This window comes from Somniosus microcephalus, chromosome 4, assembly GCF_052327205.1.
Source record: "Somniosus microcephalus isolate GS21.2 chromosome 4, FLI_Smic_1.0, whole genome shotgun sequence".
Taxonomy (NCBI): domain Eukaryota; kingdom Metazoa; phylum Chordata; class Chondrichthyes; order Squaliformes; family Somniosidae; genus Somniosus; species Somniosus microcephalus.
The window spans coordinates 5,015,492-5,039,260 of NC_140990.1; the positions used below are offsets into that span (position 1 = coordinate 5,015,492).

General features: G+C 53.9%; 1 protein-coding gene across 1 annotated transcript in view; it reads left to right on the forward strand.

Annotated features, from left to right (window-relative positions):
- LOC147118205 (uncharacterized) overlaps nt 1–17,673 on the forward strand; it is a 78,950-nt gene extending 61,277 nt beyond the window's left edge. The window contains exon 16 of the mRNA XM_085984299.1: nt 16,930–17,673. Within this exon, the coding sequence (XP_085840425.1) occupies nt 16,930–16,945 (16 nt within the window). The 3' untranslated portion in view covers nt 16,946–17,673. The remainder of the gene's footprint in view (nt 1–16,929) is intronic.
- The last annotated feature ends 6,096 nt before the right edge of the window (nt 17,674–23,769 follow it).

Here is a 23,769-nt window from a genome sequence, read left to right on the forward strand (position 1 = left end):
TGTCTACAGTGTTCAGTGGGGACACTGCTGTGAACAGTTTGGGTGATGTAGGGTGCCTCTGCTGGTGTCTACAGTGTTCAATGGGGACACTGCTGTGAATAGTTTGGGTGATGTAGGTTGCCCTCTGCTGGTTTCTACAATGTTCAATGCGGACACTGCTGTGAATGGTTTGGTGATGTAGGTTGCCCTCTGCTGGTTTCTACAGTGTTCAGTGGGGACACTGCTGTGAACAGTTTGGGAGATGTATGGTGCCTCTGCTGGTGTCCACAGTGTTCAGTGGGGACTCTGCTGTGAATAGCTTGAGTGATGTAGTGTGACCTCTGCTGGTGTCTACAGTGTTCAGTGGGACACTGCTTTGAACAGTTTGGGTGATTTAGAATATCCTCTGCTGGTGTCTACAATGTTCAGTGGTGACACTGCTTTGAACAGTTTGGTTCATGTCGGTTGCCCTGTGTTGGTATCTACAGTGTTGAGTGGGAACACTACTGTGAATAGTTTGGGTGATGTAGGGTGCTCTCTGCTGGTATCTACAGTGTTCAGTGTGGACACTGCTGTGAATAGCTTGGGTGATGTAGGGTGCCTCTACTGGTGTCCACAGTGTTCAGTGGGGACACTGCTTTGAACAGTTTGGGTGATGTAGGGTACCTCTGCTGGTTTCTACAGTGTTCAGTGGGGACACTGCTTTGAACAGTTTGGTTCATGTAGGTTGCCCTATGCTGGTGTCTGCAGTGTTGAGTGGGAACACTACTGTGAATAGCTTGGGTGATGTAGGGTGCCCTCTGCTGATATCTACAGTGTTCAGTGGGGACACTGCTGTGAGTGGTTTGGGTGGTGTAGGGTGCCCTCTGCTGGTATCTACATTGTTCAGTGGGGACACTGCTTTGAACAGTTTGGGTGATATAGGACACCCTCTGCTGGTGTCTACAGTGTTCAGTGGGGACACTGCTTTGAACAGTTTGGGTGATATAGGATACCCTCTGCTGGTGTCTACAGTGTTAAGTGGGAACACTACTGTGAATATTTTGGGTGATGTAGGGTGACCTCTGCTGGTATCTACAGTGTTCAATGGGGACACTGCTGTGAATTGTTTGGGTGATTTAGGGTGACCTCTGCTGGTTTCTACAGTGTTCCGTGGGGACACTGCTGTGAATGGTTTGGGTGATGTAGGGTGCCCTCTGCTGCTGTTTACCCTGCTCTGTGGGGACACTACTGTGAATAGTCAATGTGATGTAGGATGCCCTCTGCTGGTGTCTACAGTGTTCAGTGGGGACGCTGCTTTGAACAGTTTGGTTCAGGTGTGTTGCCCTCTGCTGGTGTCTACAGTGTTGAGTGGGAACTCTACTTGAATAGTTTGGGTGATGTAGGGTGCCCCCTGATGTTATCTACAGTGTTCAGTGGGGACACTGCTGTAAATGGTTTGGGTGATGTAGGGTGCCCTCTGATAGTATCTACTGTGTTCAGTGGGGACACTACTGTGAATAGTCAAGTTGATGTAGGATGCCCTCTGCTGGTGTCTACAGTGTTCAGTTGGGACACTGCTGTGAATGGTTTGGGTGATATAGGGTGACCTCTGCTGGTTTCTACAGTGTTCATTGGGGACACTGCTGTGAATACTCAGGGTGATGTAGGGTGCCCTCTGCTGGTGTCTACAGTGTTCAGTTGGACACTGCTGTGAATAGTCAGGGTGATGTAGGATGACCTCTGCTGGTGTCTACAGTGTTCAGTGGGGACACTGCTTTGAACAGTTTGGTTCATGCGGGTTGCCCTCTGCTGGTGTCTACAGTGTTGAGTGGGAACACTACTGTGAATAGTTTGGGTGATATAGGTGCTCTCTGCTGGTGTCTGCAGTGTTCAGTAGGGACACTGCTGTGAACAGTTTGGGTGATGTAGGGTGCCTCTGCTGGTGTCTACAGTGTTCAGTGGGGACACTGCTGTGAATAATTTTTGTGTTGTAGGCTGCCCTCTGCTGGTGTCTACACTGTTCAATGCGGACACTGCTGTGAATAGTGAGGGTGATGTAGGTTGCCCTCTACTGGTGTCTATAGTGTTCAATGGGGCCACTGCTGTTAATAGTCAGGGTGATGTTCCATGCCCTCTGCTGGTGTCTACAGTCTTCAGTGGGGACACTGCTGTGAATAGTCTGGGTGATGTAGGTTGCCCTCTGCTGGTGTCTACAGTGTTCCATGGGGACACTGCTTTGAACATTTTGGTTCATGCGGGTTGCCCTCTGCTGGTGTCTACAGTGTTGAGTGGGAACACTACTGTGAATAGTTTGGGTGATATAGGGTGCTCTCTGCTGGTGTCTACAGTGTTCAGTGGGGACCCTGCTGTGAACAGTTTGGGTGATGTAGTGTGCCTCTGCTGGTTACTACAGTGTTCAGTGGGGACACTGCTTTGATCAGTTTAGTTCATGTGGGTTGCCCTCTGCTGGTGTCTACAGTGTTCAGTAGGGACAATGCTGTGAATGGTTTGGGTGATGTAGGGTGACCTCTGCTGGTTTCTACAGTGTTCAGTGGGGATACTGCTGTGAAAGGTTTGGGTGATGTCGTCCGCCCTCTGTTGGTGTCTACAGCGTTCATTGGGGATATCACTGTGAATAGTGAAGGTGATGTAGGATGCCCTCTGCTGGTGTCTACAGTGTTCAGTAGGGACAATGCTGTGAATGGTTTGGGTGATGTAGGGTGACCTCTGCTGGTTTCTACAGTGTTCAGTGGAGATACTGCTGTGAAAGGTTTGGGTGATGTCGTCCGCCCTCTGTTGGTGTCTACAGCGTTCATTGGGGATATCACTGTGAATAGTGAAGGTGATGTAGGATGCCCTCTGCTGGTGTCTACAGTGTTCAGTGGAGACACTGCTTTGAACAGTTTGGTTCATGTGGGTTGCCCTCTGCTGGTATCTACAGTGTTGAGTGGGAACACTACTGTGAACAGTTTGGGTGATGTAGGGTGCCCTCTGCTGGTATCTACAGTTTTCAGTGGGGACACTGCTGTGAATTGTTTGGTTGATGTAGGATGACCTCTGCTGGTTTCTACAGTGTTCAATGGGGACACTGCTGTGAATGGTTTGGGAGATTTAGTCCGCCCTCTGCTGGTGTCAACAGTGTTCAGTGGGGACACTGCTGTGTACAATTTCAGTGATGTATGGTGCCTCTGCTGGTGTCTACAGTGTTCAGTGGGGACACTGCTTTGATCAGTTTGGTTCATGTGGGTTTGCCCTCTGCTGCTGCCTACAGTGTTCAGTGGGGACAATGCTGTGAATGGTTTGGGTGATGTAGGGTGACCTCTGCTGGTTTCTACAGTGTTCAGTGGGGACACTGCTGTGAATTGTTTGGCTGATGTAGGTTGCCCTCTGCTGGTGTGTACAGTGTTCAGTGGGGACACTGCTGTGAACAGTTTGGGTGATGTAGGGTGCCTCTGCTGGTGTCTACAGTGTTCAGTGGGGACACTGCTGTGAATTGTTTGGGTGATGTAGGGTGACCTCTGCTGGTTTCTACAGTGTTCCGTGGGGACACTGCTGTGAATGGTTAGGGTGCTGTAGGGCGCCCTCTGCTGGTGTTTACAGTGCTCTGTGTGGACACGGCTGTGAACAGTTTGGGTGCTCTGTGGTGCCTCTGCTGGTGTTTACAATGTTCAGTGGGGACACTGCTGTGAATAGTCAGGGTGATGTAGGTTGCCTTCTGCTGGTGTCTACAGTGTTCAATGGGGACACTGCTGTGAATAGTCAAGCTGATGTAGGATGCCCTCTGCTGGTGTCTACAGTGTTCAGTGGGGACGCTGCTGTGAATGGTTTGGGCGATATAGGGTGACCTCTGCTGGTTTCTACGGTGTTCATAGGGGACACTGCTTTAAACAGCTTGGGTGATGTAGGGTATCTCTGCTGGTGTCTGCAGTGTTGAGTGGGAACACTACTGTGAAGGGTTTGAGTGATATAGGATGCTCTCTGCTGGTGTCTACAGTGTTCAGTGGGGACACTGCTGTGAATTGTTTGGGTAATGTAAGGTGACCTCTGCTGGTTTCTACTGTGTTCAGTGGAGACACTGCTGTGAATGGTTTGGGTGAGGTAGGATACCCTCTGCTGGTGTCTACAGTGTTCAGTGGGGACACTGCTCTGAACAGTTCGGGTGATGTAGGTTGCCCACTGCTGGCATGTAGAGTGTTCAGTGGGGACACTACTGTGAAAATCAATGTGATGTATGGTGCCTCTGCTGGTATCTACAGTGTTCAGTGGGGACACTGCTGTGAATAGTTTGGGTGATGTAGGATGCCCTCTGCTGGTGACTACAATGTTCAGTGGGGACACTGCTGTGTAAATGTTTGGGTGATGTAGGGTGACCTCTGCTGGTGTCTACAGTGTTCAGTGGGGACACTGCATTGAACAGTTTGGTTCATGTGGGTTGCACTCTGCTGATGTCTACAGTGTTGAGTGGGAACACTACTGTGAATAGTTTGGGTGATATAGGGTACTCTCTGCTGGTGTCTACATTGTTCAGTAGGGACACTGCTGTGAACAGTTTGGGTGATGTAGGGTGCCTGTGCTGGTGTCTACAGTGTTCAGTGGGGACACTGTTGTGAATGATTTTTGTGTTGCAGGCCGCCCTCTGCTGGTGTCTACACTGTTCAATGCGGACACTGCTGTGAATAGTGAGGGTGATGTAGGTTGCCCTCTGCTGGTGTCTACAGTGTTCAATGGGGCCACTGCTGTTAATAGTCAGGGTGATGTACCATGCCCTCTGCTGGTGTCTACAGTCTTCAGTGGGGACACTGCTGTGAATAGTTTGAGTGATGTATGGTGCCTCTGCTGGTATCTACAGTGTTCAGTGGGGACACTGCTGTGAATAGTGAGGATGATGTAGGTTGCCCTCTGCTGGTGTCTACAGTGTTCAATGGGGCCAGTGCTGTTAATAGTCAGGGTGATGTGCCGTGCCCTCTGCCGATGTCTACAGTCTTCAGTGGGGACACTGCTGTGAACAGTTTGGGTGATGTATGGTGCCTCTGCTGGTGTCTACAGTGTTCAGTGGGGACACTGCTGTGAATAGTAAGGGTGATGTAGGTTGCCTTCTGCTGGTGTCTACAGTGTTCAATGGGGACACTACTGTGAATAGTCAAGCTGATGTAGGATGCCCTCTGCTGGTGTCTACAGTGTTCAGTGGGGACGCTGCTGTGAATGGTTTGGGCGATATAGGGTGGCCTCTGCTGGTTTCTACAGTGTTCCGTGGGGACACTGCTGTGAATGGTTAGGGTGCTGTAGCGCGCCCTCTGTTGGTGTTTACAGTGCTCTGTGTGGACACTGCTGTGAACAGTTTGGGTGCTCTGTGGTGCCTCTGCTGGTGTTTACAGTGTTCAGTGGGGACACTGCTGTGAATAGTCAGGGTGATGTAGGTTGCCTTCTGCTGGTGTCTACAGTGTTCAATGGGGACACTGCTGTGAATAGTCAAGCTGATGTAGGATGCCCTCTGCTGGTGTCTACAGTGTTCAGTGGGGACGCTGCTGTGAATGGTTTGGGCGATATAGGGTGACCTCTGCTGGTTTCTACGGTGTTCATAGGGGACACTGCTTTAAACAGCTTGGGTGATGTAGGGTATCTCCGCTGGTGTCTGCAGTGTTGAGTGGGAACACTACTGTGAAGGGTTTGAGTGATATAGGATGCTCTCTGCTGGTGTCTACAGTGTTCAGTGGGGACACTGCTGTGAATTGTTTGGGTAATGTAAGGTGACCTCTGCTGGTTTCTACTGTGTTCAGTGGAGACACTGCTGTGAATGGTTTGGGTGAGGTAGGATACCCTCTGCTGGTGTCTACAGTGTTCAGTGGGGACACTGCTCTGAACAGTTCGGGTGATGTAGGTTGCACACTGCTGGCATGTAGAGTGTTCAGTGGGGACACTACTGTGAATAGTCAATGTGATGTATGGTGCCTCTGCTGGTATCTACAGTGTTCAGTGGGGACACTGCTGTGAATAGTTTGGGTGATGTAGGATGCCCTCTGCTGGTGACTACAATGTTCAGTGGGGACACTGCTGTGTAAATGTTTGGGTGATGTAGGGTGACCTCTGCTGGTGTCTACAGTGTTCAGTGGGGACACTGCATTGAACAGTTTGGTTCATGTGGGTTGCACTCTGCTGATGTCTACAGTGTTGAGTGGGAACACTACTGTGAATAGTTTGGGTGATATAGGGTACTCTCTGCTGGTGTCTACATTGTTCAGTAGGGACACTGCTGTGAACAGTTTGGGTGATGTAGGGTGCCTGTGCTGGTGTCTACAGTGTTCAGTGGGGACACTGTTGTGAATGATTTTTGTGTTGCAGGCCGCCCTCTGCTGGTGTCTACACTGTTCAATGCGGACACTGCTGTGAATAGTGAGGGTGATGTAGGTTGCCCTCTGCTGGTGTCTACAGTGTTCAATGGGGCCACTGCTGTTAATAGTCAGGGTGATGTACCATGCCCTCTGCTGGTGTCTACAGTCTTCAGTGGGGACACTGCTGTGAATAGTTTGAGTGATGTATGGTGCCTCTGCTGGTATCTACAGTGTTCAGTGGGGACACTGCTGTGAATAGTGAGGATGATGTAGGTTGCCCTCTGCTGGTGTCTACAGTGTTCAATGGGGCCAGTGCTGTTAATAGTCAGGGTGATGTGCCGTGCCCTCTGCCGATGTCTACAGTCTTCAGTGGGGACACTGCTGTGAACAGTTTGGGTGATGTATGGTGCCTCTGCTGGTGTCTACAGTGTTCAGTGGGGACACTGCTGTGAATAGTAAGGGTGATGTAGGTTGCCTTCTGCTGGTGTCTACAGTGTTCAATGGGGACACTACTGTGAATAGTCAAGCTGATGTAGGATGCCCTCTGCTGGTGTCTACAGTGTTCAGTGGGGACGCTGCTGTGAATGGTTTGGGCGATATAGGGTGGCCTCTGCTGGTTTCTACGGTGTTCATAGGGGACACTGCTTTAAACAGCTTGGGTGATGTAGGGTATCTCTGCTGGTGTCTGCAGTGTTGAGTGGGAACACTACTGTGAAGGGTTTGAGTGATATAGGGTGCTCTCTGCTGGTGTCTACAGTGTTCAGTGGGGACACTGCTGTGAATTGTTTGGGTAATGTAAGGTGACCTCTGCTGGTTTCTACTGTGTTCAGTGGAGACACTGCTGTGAATGGTTTGGGTGAGGTAGGATACCCTCTGCTGGTGTCTACAGTGTTCAGTGGGGACACTGCTCTGAACAGTTTGGGTGATGTAGGTTGCCCACTGCTGGCATGTACAGTGTTCAGTGGGGACACTACTGTGAATAGTCAATGTGATGTAGGATGCCCTCTGCTGGTGTCTACAGTGTTCAGTGGGGACGCTGCTTTGAACAGTTTGGTTCAGGTGTGTTGCCCCCTGCTGGTGTCTACAGTGTTGAGTAGGAACTCTACTGTGAATAGTTTGGGTGATGTAGGGTGCCCCCTGATGGTATCTACAGTGTTCAGTGGGGACACTGCTGTGAATGGTTTGGGTGATGTAGGGTGCCCTCTGCTGGTATCTACTGTGTTCAGTGGGGACACTACTGTGAATAGTCAAGTTGATGTAGGATGCCCTCTGCTGGTGTCTACAGTTTTCAGTTGGGACACTGCTGTGAATGGTTTGGGTGATATAGGGTGACCTCTGCTGGTTTCTACTGTGTTCATTGGGGACACTGCTTTAAACAGTTTGGGTGATGTAGGGTATCTCTGCTGGTGTCTACAGTGTTGAGTGGGAACACTGCTGTGAATACTCAGGGTGATGTAGGGTGCCCTCTGCTGGTGTCTACAGTGTTCAGTTGGACACTGCTGTGAATAGTCAGGGTGATGTAGGATGACCTCTGCTGGTGTCTACAGTGTTCAGTGGGGACACTGCTTTGAACAGTTTGGTTCATGCGGGTTACCCTCTGCTGGTGTCTACAGTGTTGAGTGGGAACACTACTGTGAATAGTTTGGGTGATATAGGTGCTCTCTGCTGGTGTCTACAGTGTTCAGTAGGGACACTGCTGTGAACAGTTTGGGTGATGTAGGGTGCCTCTGCTGGTGTCTACAGTGTTCCGTGGGGACCCTGCTGTGAACAGTTTGGGTGATGTAGTGTGCCTCTGCTGGTTACTACAGTGTTCAGTGGGGACACTGCTTTGATCAGTTTAGTTCATGTGGGTTGTCCTCTGCTGGTGTCTACAGTGTTCAGTAGGGACAATGCTGTGAATGGTTTGGGTGATGTAGGGTGACCTCTGCTGGTGTCTACAGTGTTCAGTGGGGATACTGCTGTGAAAGGTTTGGGTGATGTAGTACGCCCTCTGTTGGTGTCTGCAGTGTTCATTGGGGACATTACTGTGAATAGTGAAGGTGATGTAGGATGCCCTCTGCTGGTGTCTACAGTGTTTAGTAGGGACACTGCTTTGAACAGTTTGGTTCATGCGGGTTGCCCTCTGCTGGTGTCTACAGTGTTGACTGGGAACACTACTGTGAATAGTTTGGGTGATATAGGTGCTCTCTGCTGGTGTCTACGGTGTTCAGTACAGACACTGCTGTGAACAGTTTGGGTGATGGAGGGTGCCTCTGCTGGTGTCTACAGTGTTCAGTGGGGGCACTGCTGTGAATGATTTTTGTGTTGTAGGCTGCCCTCTGCTGGTGTCTACACTGTTCAGTGTGGACACTGCTGTGAATAGTGAGGGTGATGTAGGTTGCCCTCTACTGGTGTCTACAGTGTTCAATGGGGCCACTGCTGTTAATAGTCAGGGTGGTGTACCACGCCCTCTGCTGGTGTCTACTGTCTTCAGTGGGGACACTGCTGTGAATAGTCTGGGTGATGTAAGTTGCCCTCTGCTGGTGTCTACAGTGTTCAGTGGGGACACTACTGTGAATAGTTTGGGTGATATAGGGTGCTCTCTGCTGGTGTCTACAGTGTTCAGTGGGGACCCTGCTGTGAACAGTTTGGGTGATGTAGTGTGCCTCTGCTGGTTACTACAGTGTTCAGTGGGGACACTGCTTTGATCAGTTTAGTTCATGTGGGTTGCCCTCTGCTGGTGTCTACAATGTTCAGTAGGGACAATGTTGTGAATGGTTTGGGTGATGTAGGGTGACCTCTGCTGGTTTCTACAGTGTTCAGTGGGGATACTGCTGTGAAAGCTTTGGGTGATGTAGTCCGCCCTCTGTTGGTGTCTACAGTGTTCATTGGGGACATTACTGTGAATAGTGAAGGTGATGTAGGATGCCCTCTGCTGGTGTCTACAGTGTTCAGTGGGGACACTGCTTTGAACAGTTTGGTTCATGTGGGTTGCCCTCTGTTGGTGTCTACAGTGTTGAGTGGGAACACTACTGTGAACAGTTTGGGTGATGTAGGGTGCCCTCTGCTGGTATCTACAGTTTTCAGTGGGGACACTGCTGTGAATTGTTTGGTTGATGTAGGATGACCTCTGCTGGTTTCTACAGTGTTCAATGGGGACACTGCTGTGAATGGTTTGGGAGATTTAGTCCGCCCTCTGCTGGTGTCAACAGTGTTCAGTGGGGACACTGCTGTGTACAATTTCAGTGATGTATGGTGCCTCTGCTGGTGTCTACAGTGTTCAGTGGGGACACTGCTTTGATCAGTTTGGTTCATGTGGGTTTGCCCTCTGCTGCTGTCTACAGTGTTCAGTGGGGACACTGCTGTGAATGGTTTGGGTGATGTATAGTGACCTCTGCTGGTTTCTACAGTGTTCAGTGGAGACACTGCTGTGAATGGTTTGGGTGATGTAGGCCGCCCTCTGCTGGTGTCAACAGTGTTCAGTGGTGACACTGCTGTGTACAATTTCAGTGATGTATGGTGCCTCTGCTGGTGTCTACAGTGTTCAGTGGGGACACTGCTTTGATCAGTTTGGTTCATGTGGGTTTGCCCTCTGCTGCTGTCTACAGTGTTCAGTGGGGACAATGCTGTGAATGGTTTGGGTGATGTAGGGTGACCTCTGCTGGTTTCTACAGTGTTCAGTGGGGACACTGCTGTGAATTGTTTGGCTGATGTAGGTTGCCCTCTGCTGGTGTGTACAGTGTTCAGTGGGGACACTGCTGTGAACAGTTTGGGTGATGTAGGGTGCCTCTGCTGGTGTCTACAGTGTTCAGTGGGGACACTGCTGTGAATTGTTTGGGTGATGTAGGGTGACCTCTGCTGGTTTCTACAGTGTTCCGTGGGGACACTGCTGTGAATGGTTAGGGTGCTGTAGGGCGCCCTCTGCTGGTGTTTACAGTGTTCAGTGGGGACACTGCTGTGAATAGTCAGGGTGATGTAGGTTGTCTTCTGCTGGTGTCTACAGTGTTCAATGGGGACACTACTGTGAATAGTCAAGCTGATGTAGGATGCCCTCTGCTGGTGTCTACAGTGTTCAGTGGGGACGCTGCTGTGAATGGTTTGGGCGATATAGGGTGACCTCTGCTGGTTTCTACGGTGTTCATAGGGGACACTGCTTTAAACAGCTTGGGTGATGTAGGGTATCTCTGCTGGTGTCTGCAGTGTTGATTGGGAACACTACTGTGAAGAGTTTGAGTGATATAAGATGCTCTCTGCTGGTGTCTACAGTGTTCAGTGGGGACACTGCTGTGAATTGTTTGGGTGATGTAAGGTGAGCTCTGCTGGTTTCTACTGTGTTCAGTGGAGACACTGCTGTGAATGGTTTGGGTGAGGTAGGATACCCTCTGCTGGTGTCTACAGTGTTCAGTGGGGACACTGCTCTGAACAGTTCGGGTGATGTAGGTTGCCCACTGCTGGCATGTAGAGTGTTCAGTGGGGACACTGCTGTGAACAGTTTGGGTGATGTATGGTGCCTCTGCTGGTATCTACAGTGTTCAGTGGGGACACTGCTGTGAATAGTTTGGGTGATGTAGGATGCCCTCTGCTGGTGACTACAATGTTCAGTGGGGACACTGCTGTGTAAGTGTTTGGGTGATGTAGGGTGACCTCTGCTGGTGTCTACAGTGTTCAGTGGGGACACTGCATTGAACAGTTTGGTTCATGTGGGTTGCACTCTGCTGATGTCTACAGTGTTGAGTGGGAACACTACTGTGAATAGTTTGGGTGATATAGGGTACTCTCTGCTGGTGTCTACATTGTTCAGTAGGGACACTGCTGTGAACAGTTTGGGTGATGTAGGGTGCCTGTGCTGGTGTCTACAGTGTTCAGTGGGGACACTGCTGTGAATGATTTTTGTGTTGCAGGCCGCCCTCTGCTGGTGTCTACACTGTTCAATGCGGACACTGCTGTGAATAGTGAGGGTGATGTAGGTTGCCCTCTGCTGGTATCTACAGTGTTCAATGGGGCCACTGCTGTTAATAGTCAGGGTGGTGTACCATGCCCTCTGCTGGTGTCTACAGTCTTCAGTGGGGACACTGCTGTGAATAGTTTGAGTGATGTATGGTGCCTCTGCTGGTATCTACAGTGTTCAGTGGGGACACTGCTGTGAATAGTGAGGATGATGTAGGTTGCCCTCTGCTGGTGTCTACAGTGTTCAATGGGGCCACTGCTGTTAATAGTCAGGGTGATGTACCGTGCCCTCTGCCGATGTCTACAGTCTTCAGTGGGGACACTGCTGTGAACAGTTTGGGTGATGTATGGTGCCTCTGCTGGTGTCTACAGTGTTCAGTGGGGACAGTTCTTTGAATAGTCAAGGTGATGTAGGATGCCCTCTGCTGGTGTCTACAGTGTTCAGTGGGGACACTGCTTTGAACAGTTTGGTTCATGCGGGTTGCCCTCTGCTGGTGTCTACAGTGTTGAGTGGGAACACTACTGTGAATAGTTTGGGTGATATAGGGTGCTCTCTGCTGGTGTCTACAGTGTTCAGTAGGGACAATGCTGTGAATGGTTTGGGTGACGTAGTCCGCCCTCTGCTGGTGTCTACAGTGTTCATTGGGGACACTACTGTGAATAGTTTGGTTGATGTAGGATGCCCTCTGCTGGTATCTACAGTGTTTAGTGGGGACACTGCTGTGAATTGTTTGGGTGATGTAGGATGACCTCTGCTGGTTTCTACTGTGTTCAATGGGGACACTGCTGTGAATGGTTTGGGAGATTTAGTCCGCCCTCTGCTGGTGTCTACAGTGTTTAGTGGGGACACTGCTGTGAATTGTTTGGGTGATGTAGGATGACCTCTGCTGGTTTCTACTGTGTTCAGTGGGGACACTGCTGTGAATGGTTTGGGTGGTGTAGGTTGCCCTCTGCTGGTGTGTACAGTGTTCAGTGGGGACACTGCTGTTGACAGTTTGGGTGATGTAGGTTGCCTCTGCTGGTGTCTACATTGTTCAGTGGGGACACTGCTGTGGACAGTTTGGGTGTTGTAGGTTGCCTCTGCTGGTGTCTACAATGTTCAGTGGGGACACTGCTGTGAATGATTTGGGTGGTGTAGGGAGCCCTCTGCTGGTGTCTACAGTGTTCAGTGGGGACACTGCTGTGGACATTTTGGGTGATGTAGGTTGCCTCTGCTGGTGTCTGCAGTGTTCAATGGGGACATTACTGTCAATAGTCAGGGTGATGTAGGTTGCCCTCTGCTGGTGTCTACAGTGTTCAGTGGGGACACTGCTGTGGACAGTTTGGGTGATGTAGGTTGCCTCTGCTGGTGTCTACAGTGTTCAGTGGGGACACTGCTGTTGAGTAGAGTGTGTCCTGCTCCACATCTGCTGGCCCGACTCCTGGTGCTGTAGCTCTTAATGTTAGCGCGGTCCATGCCCGCATGTACTTAGAGCTGAATAAAATCCAGGCATGGGCTGATAAGCGGTAAGTAACATATGTGCCTCACAAGTGCCAGGCAATGACCATCTCCAACAAGAGAGAATCTAGCCACCGCCGCTTGACATTCAACGGCATTTCCATCGCTGAATCCCCCACCATCAATATCCTGGGGGGTCACCATTGACCAGAATCTTAACTGGACCAGCCGCATAAATACTTTGGATACAAGAGCAGGTCAAAGGCTGGGTATTCTTAGAACATAAGGACATAAGAAATAGGAGCAGGAGTAGTCCATACGGCCCCTCGAGCCTGCTCCGCCATTCAATAAGATCATGGCTAATCATTGACCTCAACTCCGCTTTACCACCTGATCTCCATATCCCTCGATTCCCCGAGAGTCCAAAAATCTATCGATCTCCGCCTTGAATATACTCAAAGACTCAGCATCCACAGCCCTCTGGGGCAGAGAATTCCAAAGATTCACCACCCTCTGAGTGAAGAAATTCCTCCTCATCTCAGTCTTAAATGGCCGACCCCTTATTCTGAGACTATGCCCCCTAGTTCTAGACACTCCAGCCAGGGGGGAAACAACCTCTCCGCGCCTACCCTGTCAATCCCCCTCAGAATCTTGTATGTTTCAATGAGATCACCTCTCATTCTTCTAAACTCCAGACAGTATCGGCCCATTCTACACAATCTCTCATCATAGGACAGCCCTCTCATCCCAGGAATCAATCTAGTGAACCATCATTGCACCGCCTCCAAGGCAAGTATATCCTTCCTTAGATAAGGAGACCAGAACTGTGCACAGTACTCCAGGTGTGGTCTCACCAAGGCCCTGTACAATTGGAGCAAGACTTCCTCACTCTTATACTACAACCCCCTTGCAATAAATGCCAATATGTCACTTGCCTTCCTTATTGCTTGCTGTACCTGTATGCTAGCTTTCTGTGTTTCCTGTACGAGGACACCCAAATCTCTCTGAACACCAACATTTGAAAGTTTCTCACCATTTAAAAATATTCTGTTTATCTATTCTTCCTACCAAAGTGAATAACCTCACATTTCCCCACATTACACTCCATCTGCCACCTTACTGCCCACTCACTCAGTCTATCTATATCCCTTTGCAGAGTCTTTGTGTTCTCCTCACAGCTTACTGTCCCACCTAGCTTTGTATCATCAGCAAACTTGGATACATTACACTCGGTCCCTTCATCTAGATCATTAATATAGATTGTAAATAGCTGAGGCCCCAGCACTGATCCTTGCGGCACCCCACTAGCTACAACCTGCCAACCTGAAGATAATCCGTTTATCCCTACGCTCTGTTTTCTGTCCGTTAACCAATCCTCTATCCATGCCACTATATTACCCACAACCCCATGAGCACTAATCTTGTGTAATAACCTTTGATGTGGCACCTTATTGAATGCTGTTTGGAAATCCAAATATACATTCTGTGGCGAGTGTCTCACCTCCTGACTCCCCAAAGCCTTTCCACCATCTACAAGGCACAAGTCAGGAGTGTGACGGAATACTCTCCACTTGCCTGGATGAGTGCAGCTCCAACAACACTCAAGAAGCTCGACACCATTCAGGATAAAGCAGCCCGCTTGATTGGCACTCCATTAACCACCTTAAACATTCACTCCCTCCACCACCGGCGCACCGTGGCTGCAGTGTGTACCATCTACAAGATGCACTGCAGCAACTCGCCAAGGCTTCTTCGGCAGCACCTCCCAAACCCGTGATCTCTACCACTTAGAAGGACAAGGGCAGCAGGTGCTTGGGAACACCACCACCTGCAAGTTCCCCTCCAAGTCACACACCATTCTGACTTGGAAATATATCGGCGATCCTTCATCGTCGCTGGGTCAAAATCCTGGAACTCCCTCCCTAACAGTGCTGTGGGAGCATGCATGTCTGGTGTAAGTTCATGGAGTTGTGAGCTCGGTGTGTCTACACACACCTGTACGTGCCCGGTGTGAGCACGGTGTGTCTACACACACCTGTAGGTGCCCAGTGTGAGCACGGTGTATAACACACACCTGTACGTGCCTGGTCTGAGCACGGTACGTGCCCGGTGTGAGCATGGTGTGTCTACACACACCTGTACGTGCCTGGTGTGAGCACGGTGTGTCTACACACATCTGTACGTGCCTGGTGTGAACACGGTGTGTAACACACACCTGTACGTGCCTGGTGTGAGCACGGTGTGTAATACACACCTGTACATGCCCGGTGTGATCACAGTGTGTAATACACACCTGTACGTGCCTGGTGTGAGCACGGTACGTGCCTGGTGTGAGCACTGTGTGTCTACACACACCTGTACGTGCCCGGTGTGAGCACAGTGTGTAATACACACCTGTACATACCCAGTGTGAGCACGGTGTGTCTACACACACCTGTACATGCCTGGTGTGAGCACGCTGTGTAACACACACCTGTACGTGCCTGGTGTGAGCACGGTGTGTCTACACACACCTGTACGTGCCTGGTGTGAGCACGGTGTGTCTACGCACACCTGTACGTGCCTGGTGTGAGCACGGTGTGTCTACACACACCTGTACGTGCTTGGTGTGAGCACGGTGTGTAACACACACCTGTACGTGCCCGGTGTGAGCACGGTGTGTCTACACACACCTGTATGTGCCTGGTGTGAGCACGGTGTGTAACACACACCTGTACATACCCAGTGTGAGCACGGTGTGTCTACACACACCTGTACATGCCTGGTGTGAGCACGGTGTGTCTACACACACCTGTACGTGCCTGGTGTGAGCACGGTGTGTCTACACACACCTGTACATGCCTGGTGTGAGCACGCTGTGTAACACACACCTGTATGTGCCCGGTGTGAGCACGGTGTGTAACACACACCTGTACGTGCCTGGTGTGAGCACGGTGTGTCTACACACACCTGTACGTGCCTGGTGTGAGCACGGTGTGTCTACGCACACCTGTACGTGCCTGGTGTGAGCACGGTGTGTCTACACACACCTGTACGTGCCCGGTGTGAGCACGGTGTGTCTACACACACCTGTACGTGCCTGGTGTGAGCACGGTGTGTCTACACACACCTGTACGTGCTTGGTGTGAGCACGGTGTGTAACACACACCTGTATGTGCCCGGTGTGAGCACGGTGTGTCTACACACACCTGTACGTGCCTGGTGTGAGCACGGTGTGTCTACACACACCTGTACGTGCCCGGTGTGAGCACGGTGTGTCTACACACACCTGTACGTGCCCGGTGTGAGCACGGTGTGTCTACACACGCCTGTACTTGGCCGGTGTGAGCACGGTGTGTAACACACACCTGTATGTGCCCGGTGTGAGCACGGTGTGTCTACACACACCTGTACGTGCCTGGTGTGAGCACGGTGTGTCTACACACACCTGTACGTGCCCGGTGTGAGCACGGTGTGTCTACACACACCTGTACGTGCCTGGTGTGAGCACGGTGTGTCTACACACACCTGTACGTGCCTGGTGTGAGCACGGTGTGTCTACACACACCTGTACGTGCCCGGTGTGAGCACGGTGTGTCTACACACACCTGTACGTGCCCGGTGTGAGCACGGTGTTTCTACACACACCTGTACGTGCCTGGTGTGAGCACGGTGTGTCTACACACACCTGTACGTGCCTGGTGTGAGCACGGTGTGTCACACACACCTGTACGTGCCTGGTGTGAGCACGGTGTGTAACACACACCTGTACGTGCCCGGTGTGAGCACGGTGTGTCTACACACACCTGTACGTGCCTGGTGTGAGCACGGTGTGTAACACACACCTGTACGTGCCTGGTGTGAGCACGGTGTGTCTACACACACCTGTACGTGCCTGGTGTGAGCACGGTGCACACACCTGTACGTGCCTGGTGTGAACACGGTGTGTCTACACACACCTGTACGTGCCTGGTGTGAGCACGGTGTGTCTACACACACCTGTACGTGCCTGGTGTGAGCACGGTGTGTCTACACACACCTGTACGTGCCTGGTGTGAGCACGGTGTGTCTACACACCTGTACGTGCCTGGTGTGAGCACGGTGTGGCTACACACACCTGTACGTGCCTGGTGTGAGCACGGTGTGTAACACACACCTGTACGTGCCTGGTGTGAGCACAGTGTGTCTACACACTGCTTGAATTGCAATCAGTAGGAAGATCGCTGGTGATTTTAGCGACACTTTTACCTGTTCAGGTCTCCGGCTCATTTTTAAACTCATTTCTTTTAATTTCAGTGAACAAGCCACGTGACGTATTAAGGACGAGATTTCAGCAAATCCCGGAGACACCTCGCTTAAACATTCTCGACAGCTCCAGCACCGCCACTGCACATTACTGACTGTGAGATCAATGGAGTGGGAAACCGCTTGAACAATAGACTGTTCGGATCATTAAACCTATCCTTGTAACGTAACTCAACCACCCACCATCTCACCCAACTGGCATCTCACCCACCAACCCGGCATCTCACCCACCAACCCGGCATCTCACTCACCCACCGGGCATCGGACTCACCCACCGGGCATCGGACTCACCCACCGGGCATTGGACTCACCCACCGGGCATTGGACTCACCCACCCGGCATCGGACTCACCCACCCACCCTCTCACCCACCCACCCTCTCACCCACCCACCCTCTCACCCACCCACCCTCTCACCCACCCACCCTCTCACCCACCCACCCTCTCACCCACCCACCCTCTCACCCACCCACCATCTCACCCACCCACCCTCTCACCCACCCACCCTCTCACCCACCCACCATCTCACCCACCCACCCTCTCACCCACCCACCATCTCACCCACCCACCCTCTCACCCACCCACCCTCTCACCCACCCACCCTCTCACCCACCCACCATCTCACCCACCCACCCTCTCACCCACCCACCATCTCACCCACCCACCCTCTCACCCACCCACCCTCTCACCCACCCACCATCTCTCCCACCCACCATCTCACCCACCCACCCTCTCACCCACCCACCCTCTCACCCACCCACCCTCTCACCCACCCACCCTCTCACCCACCCACCATCTCTCCCACCCACCATCTCACCCACCCACCCTCTCACCCACCCACCCTCTCACCCACCCACCCTCTCACCCACCCACCATCTCACCCACCCACCCTCTCACCCACCCACCATCTCACCCACCCACCCTCTCACCCACCCACCCTCTCACCCACCCACCATCTCTCCCACCCACCATCTCACCCACCCACCCTCTCACCCACCCACCCTCTCACCCACCCACCCTCTCACCCACCCACCCTCTCACCCACCCACCATCTCTCCCACCCACCATCTCACCCACCCACCCTCTCACCCACCCACCCTCTCACCCACCCACCCTCTCACCCACCCACCATCTCTCCCACCCACCCACCATCTCACCCACCCACCATCTCACCCACCCACCATCTCTCCCACCCACCCACCCTCTCACCCACCCACCATCTCTCCCACCCACCATCTCACCCACCCACCCTCTCACCCACCCACCCTCTCACCCACCCACCCTCTCACCCACCCACCATCTCTCCCACCCACCCACCCTCTCACCCACCCACCATCTCTCCCACCCACCCACCATCTCACCCACCCACCCTCTCACCCACCCACCCTCTCACCCACCCACCCTCTCACCCACCCACCATCTCTCCCACCCACCCACCATCTCACCCACCCACCCTCTCACCCACCCACCCTCTCACCCACCCACCCTCTCACCCACCCACCCTCTCACCCACCCACCCTCTCACCCACCCACCATCTCTCCCACCCACCCACCATCTCACCCACCCACCCTCTCACCCACCCACCCTCTCACCCACCCACCCTCTCACCCACCCACCCTCTCACCCACCCACCATCTCACCCACCCACCCTCTCACCCACCCACCCTCTCACCCACCCACCCTCTCACCCACCCACCATCTCTCCCACCCACCCACCATCTCACCCACCCACCCTCTCACCCACCCACCATCTCACCCACCCACCCTCTCACCCACCCACCATCTCACCCACCCACCCTCTCACCCACCCACCATCTCTCCCACCCACCCACCATCTCACCCACCCACCCTCTCACCCACCCACCCACCCTCTCACCCACCCACCCTCTCACCCACCCACCTTCTCACTCACCCACCATCTCACCCACCCACCCTCTCACCCACCCACCATCTCACCCACCCACCATCTCTCCCACTCACCCACCATCTCACCCACCCACCCACCATCTCACCCACCCACCATCTCTCCCACCCACCCACCATCTCTCCCACCCACCATCTCACCCACCCACCCACCATCTCACCCACCCACCCTCTCACCCACCCACCCACCATCTCTCCCACCCACCATCTCTCCCACCCACCATCTCACCCACCCACCCTCTCACCCACCCACCCTCTCACCCACCCACCCTCTCACCCACCCACCATCTCTCCCACCCACCCACCCTCTCACCCACCCACCCTCTCACCCACCCACCCTCTCACCCACCCACCCTCTCACCCACCCACCCTCTCACCCACCCACCCTCTCACCCACCCACCATCTCTCCCACCCACCCACCATCTCACCCACCCACCCTCTCACCCACCCACCCTCTCACCCACCCACCCTCTCACCCACCCACCATCTCTCCCACCCACCCACCATCTCACCCACCCACCATCTCTCCCACCCACCCACCATCTCTCCCACCCACCCACCATCTCACCCACCCACCATCTCACCCACCCACCCTCTCACCCACCCACCCTCTCACCCACCCACCATCTCTCCCACCCACCCACCATCTCACCCACCCACCCTCTCACCCACCCACCCACCCTCTCACCCACCCACCCTCTCACCCACCCACCATCTCACTCACCCACCATCTCACCCACCCACCATCTCACCCACCCACCATCTCTCCCACTCACCCACCATCTCACCCACCCACCCACCATCTCACCCACCCACCATCTCTCCCACCCACCCACCATCTCTCCCACCCACCATCTCACCCACCCACCCACCATCTCACCCACCCACCCTCTCACCCAACCACCCACCATCTCTCCCACCCACCATCTCTCCCACCCACCATCTCACCCACCCACCATCTCACCCACCCACCATCTCACCCACCCACCATCTCACCCACCCACCATCTCTCCCACCCACCCTCTCACCCACCCACCCTCTCACCCACCCACCCACCATCTCTCCCACCCACCATCTCACCCACCCACCATCTCACCCACCCACCATCTCACCCACCCACCATCTCACCCACCCACCATCTCACCCACCCACCCATCATCTCTCCCACCCACCCTCTCACCCACCCACCATCCCACCCACCCACCATCTCACCCACCCACCATCTCACCCACCCACCATCTCACTCACCCACCATCTCACCCACCCACCATCTCACCCACCCTCTCACCCACCCACCCTCTCACCCACCCACCATCTCTCCCACCCACCATCTCACCCACCCACCATCTCTCCCACCCACCATCTCTCCCACCCACCATCTCACCCACCCACCCTCTCACCCACCCACCATCCCACCCACCCACCATCTCACCCACCCACCATCTCACCCACCCACCATCTCACCCACCCACCATCTCTCCCACCCACCATCTCACCCACCCACCATCTCACCCACCCACCATCTCACCCACCCACCATCTCACCCACCCACCATCTCACCCACCCACCATCTCACCCACCCACCATCTCTCCCACCCACCATCTCTCCCACCCACCATCTCACCCACCCACCATCTCTCCCACCCACCATCTCACCCACCCACCATCTCTCCCACCCACCATCTCACCCACCCACCATCTCTCCCACCCACCATCTCTCCCACCCACCATCTCACCCACCCACCATCTCACCCACCCACCATCTCACCCACCCACCCACCATCTCACCCACCCACCATCTCTCCCACCCACCATCTCACCCACCCACCATCTCACCCACCCACCATCTCACCCACCCACCCACCATCTCACCCACCCACCATCTCTCCCACCCACCATCTCACCCACCCACCCTCTCTCCCACCCACCATCTCACCCACCCACCATCTCACCCACCCACCATCTCACCCACCCACCATCTCACCCACCCACCATCTCACCCACCCACCATCTCTCCCACCCACCATCTCACCCACCCACCATCTCACCCACCCACCATCTCTCCCACCCACCATCTCTCCCACCCACCATCTCACCCACCCACCATCTCACCCACCCACCATCTCACCCACCCACCATCTCACCCACCCACCATCTCTCCCACCCACCATCTCTCCCACCCACCATCTCACCCACCCACCATCTCACCCACCCACCATCTCACCCACCCACCATCTCACCCACCCACCATCTCACCCACCCACCATCTCACCCACCCACCATCTCTCCCACCCACCCACCATCTCACCCACCCACCATCTCACCCACCCACCATCTCTCCCACCCACCATCTCACCCACCCACCCACCATCTCACCCACCCACCATCTCACCCACCCACCATCTCACCCACCCACCATCTCACCCACCCACCATCTCACCCACCCACCATCTCACCCACCCACCATCTCACCCACCCACCATCTCACCCACCCACCCACCATCTCTCCCACCCACCATCTCTCCCACCCACCATCTCACCCACCCACCATCTCACCCACCCACCCTCTCACCCACCCACCCTCTCACCCACCCACCATCTCACCCACCCACCATCTCACCCACCCACCATCTCTCCCACCCACCATCTCTCCCACCCACCCACCATCTCACCCAACCACCATCTCACCCACCCACCATCTCACCCACCCACCATCTCACCCACCCACCATCTCTCCCACCCACCCACCATCTCACCCACCCACCATCTCACCCACCCACCATCTCACCCACCCACCATCTCTCCCACCCACCATCTCTCCCACCCACCATCTCACCCACCCACCATCTCACCCACCCACCATCTCACCCACCCACCATCTCTCCCACCCACCATCTCACCCACCCACCATCTCACCCACCCACCATCTCTCCCACCCACCATCTCACCCACCCACCATCTCACCCACCCACCATCTCACCCACCCACCCACCATCTCACCCACCCACCATCTCTCCCACCCACCATCTCACCCACCCACCCTCTCTCCCACCCACCATCTCACCCACCCACCATCTCACCCACCCACCATCTCACCCACCCACCATCTCACCCACCCACCATCTCTCCCACCCACCATCTCACCCACCCACCATCTCACCCACCCACCATCTCTCCCACCCACCATCTCTCCCACCCACCATCTCACCCACCCACCATCTCACCCACCCACCATCTCTCCCACCCACCATCTCACCCACCCACCATCTCACCCACCCACCATCTCACCCACCCACCATCTCTCCCACCCACCATCTCACCCACCCACCATCTCACCCACCCACCATCTCTCCCACCCACCCACCATCTCACCCACCCACCATCTCACCCACCCACCATCTCTCCCACCCACCATCTCACCCACCCACCATCTCACTCACCCACCCACCATCTCACCCACCCACCATCTCACCCACCCACCATCTCACCCACCCACCATCTCACCCACCCACCATCTCACCCACCCACCATCTCACCCAGCCACCCACCATCTCTCCCACCCACCATCTCTCCCACCCACCATCTCACCCACCCACCATCTCACCCACCCACCCTCTCACCCACCCACCCTCTCACCCACCCACCATCTCACCCACCCACCATCTCACCCACCCACCATCTCTCCCACCCACCATCTCTCCCACCCACCCACCATCTCACCCACCCACCATCTCACCCTCCCACCATCTCACCCACCCACCATCTCACCCACCCACCATCTCTCCCACCCACCCACCATCTCACCCACCCACCATCTCACCCACCCACCATCTCACCCACCCACCCTCTCACCCACCCATCCGGGATCGAACACTTCCTCCCACCATCTCGCTCACCCAATCCCACACAAAACTCACCCAATCCCTAGTGCCAAGTGCCAATCCCAGATATTATCCCATTAAACTCCCTCCTATGACCAGTTCCCGACATTAACAATCTGTGCGCTATTCCTGCAACTGGTAATCCATTAAACTCCTTCCGCATGCCCGTGTTTCTGTGATCTTTTATTTATACCGAATCCCCACCCACCCCCCGAACAGAACCTCCTCCCGCCTATCTTTAAAGAGCTCTCCGATTAAAGAGGCAGTGGCTGGGTGGATACGGAATTGGCCAAGAGACAGAAAGCAGAGAGTAGTGGTGAACGGTTGTTTTTCAGACTGGAGGGACGTATACAGTGGTGTCCCCCAGGGCTCTGTATTAGGACCACTGCTCTTGTTGATATATATTAATGACCTGGACTTGGGTATACAGGGCATCATCTCCAAGTTTGCAGGTGACACCAAACTCAGAAATGTAGTAAACAGTGAGGAGGATAGTATCAGGCTTTAAGTGGCCAGAGTCAGGCTGGTGGAATGGGCAGGCAAGTGGCAGATGAAGTTTAACTCAGAGAAGTGCAAAGTGATACATTTTGGTAGGAAGAATGAGGAGAGGCAATATAAACGAAATGATACAATGTTAAAGCGGGTGCAGGAGCTGAGAGACCTGGGGGTATATGGACACATCTCCTTCAAGGTGGTAGGACAACTGGAGAAGTCTTTTAAAAAGCATTCAGGATCCTGGGCTTTCTGAATAGAGGCAGAGGGTACAAAAGCAATGATGTTAGGATGAACCTTTATAAAACACTGGTTCGGCCTCAGCTGGAGTATTGTGTCCAATTCTGGGCACCGCACTTTAGGAAGGATGTCAAGGCCTTGGAGAGGGTGTAGAGAAGATTGACCAGAATGGTACCAGGGATGAGGGACTTCAGTCACGTGGAGAGACTGGAGAAGCTGGGGTTGTTCTCCTTAGAGCAGAGAAGGTTAAGAGGAGATTGACCAGAATGGTACCAGGGATGAGGGACTTCAGTTA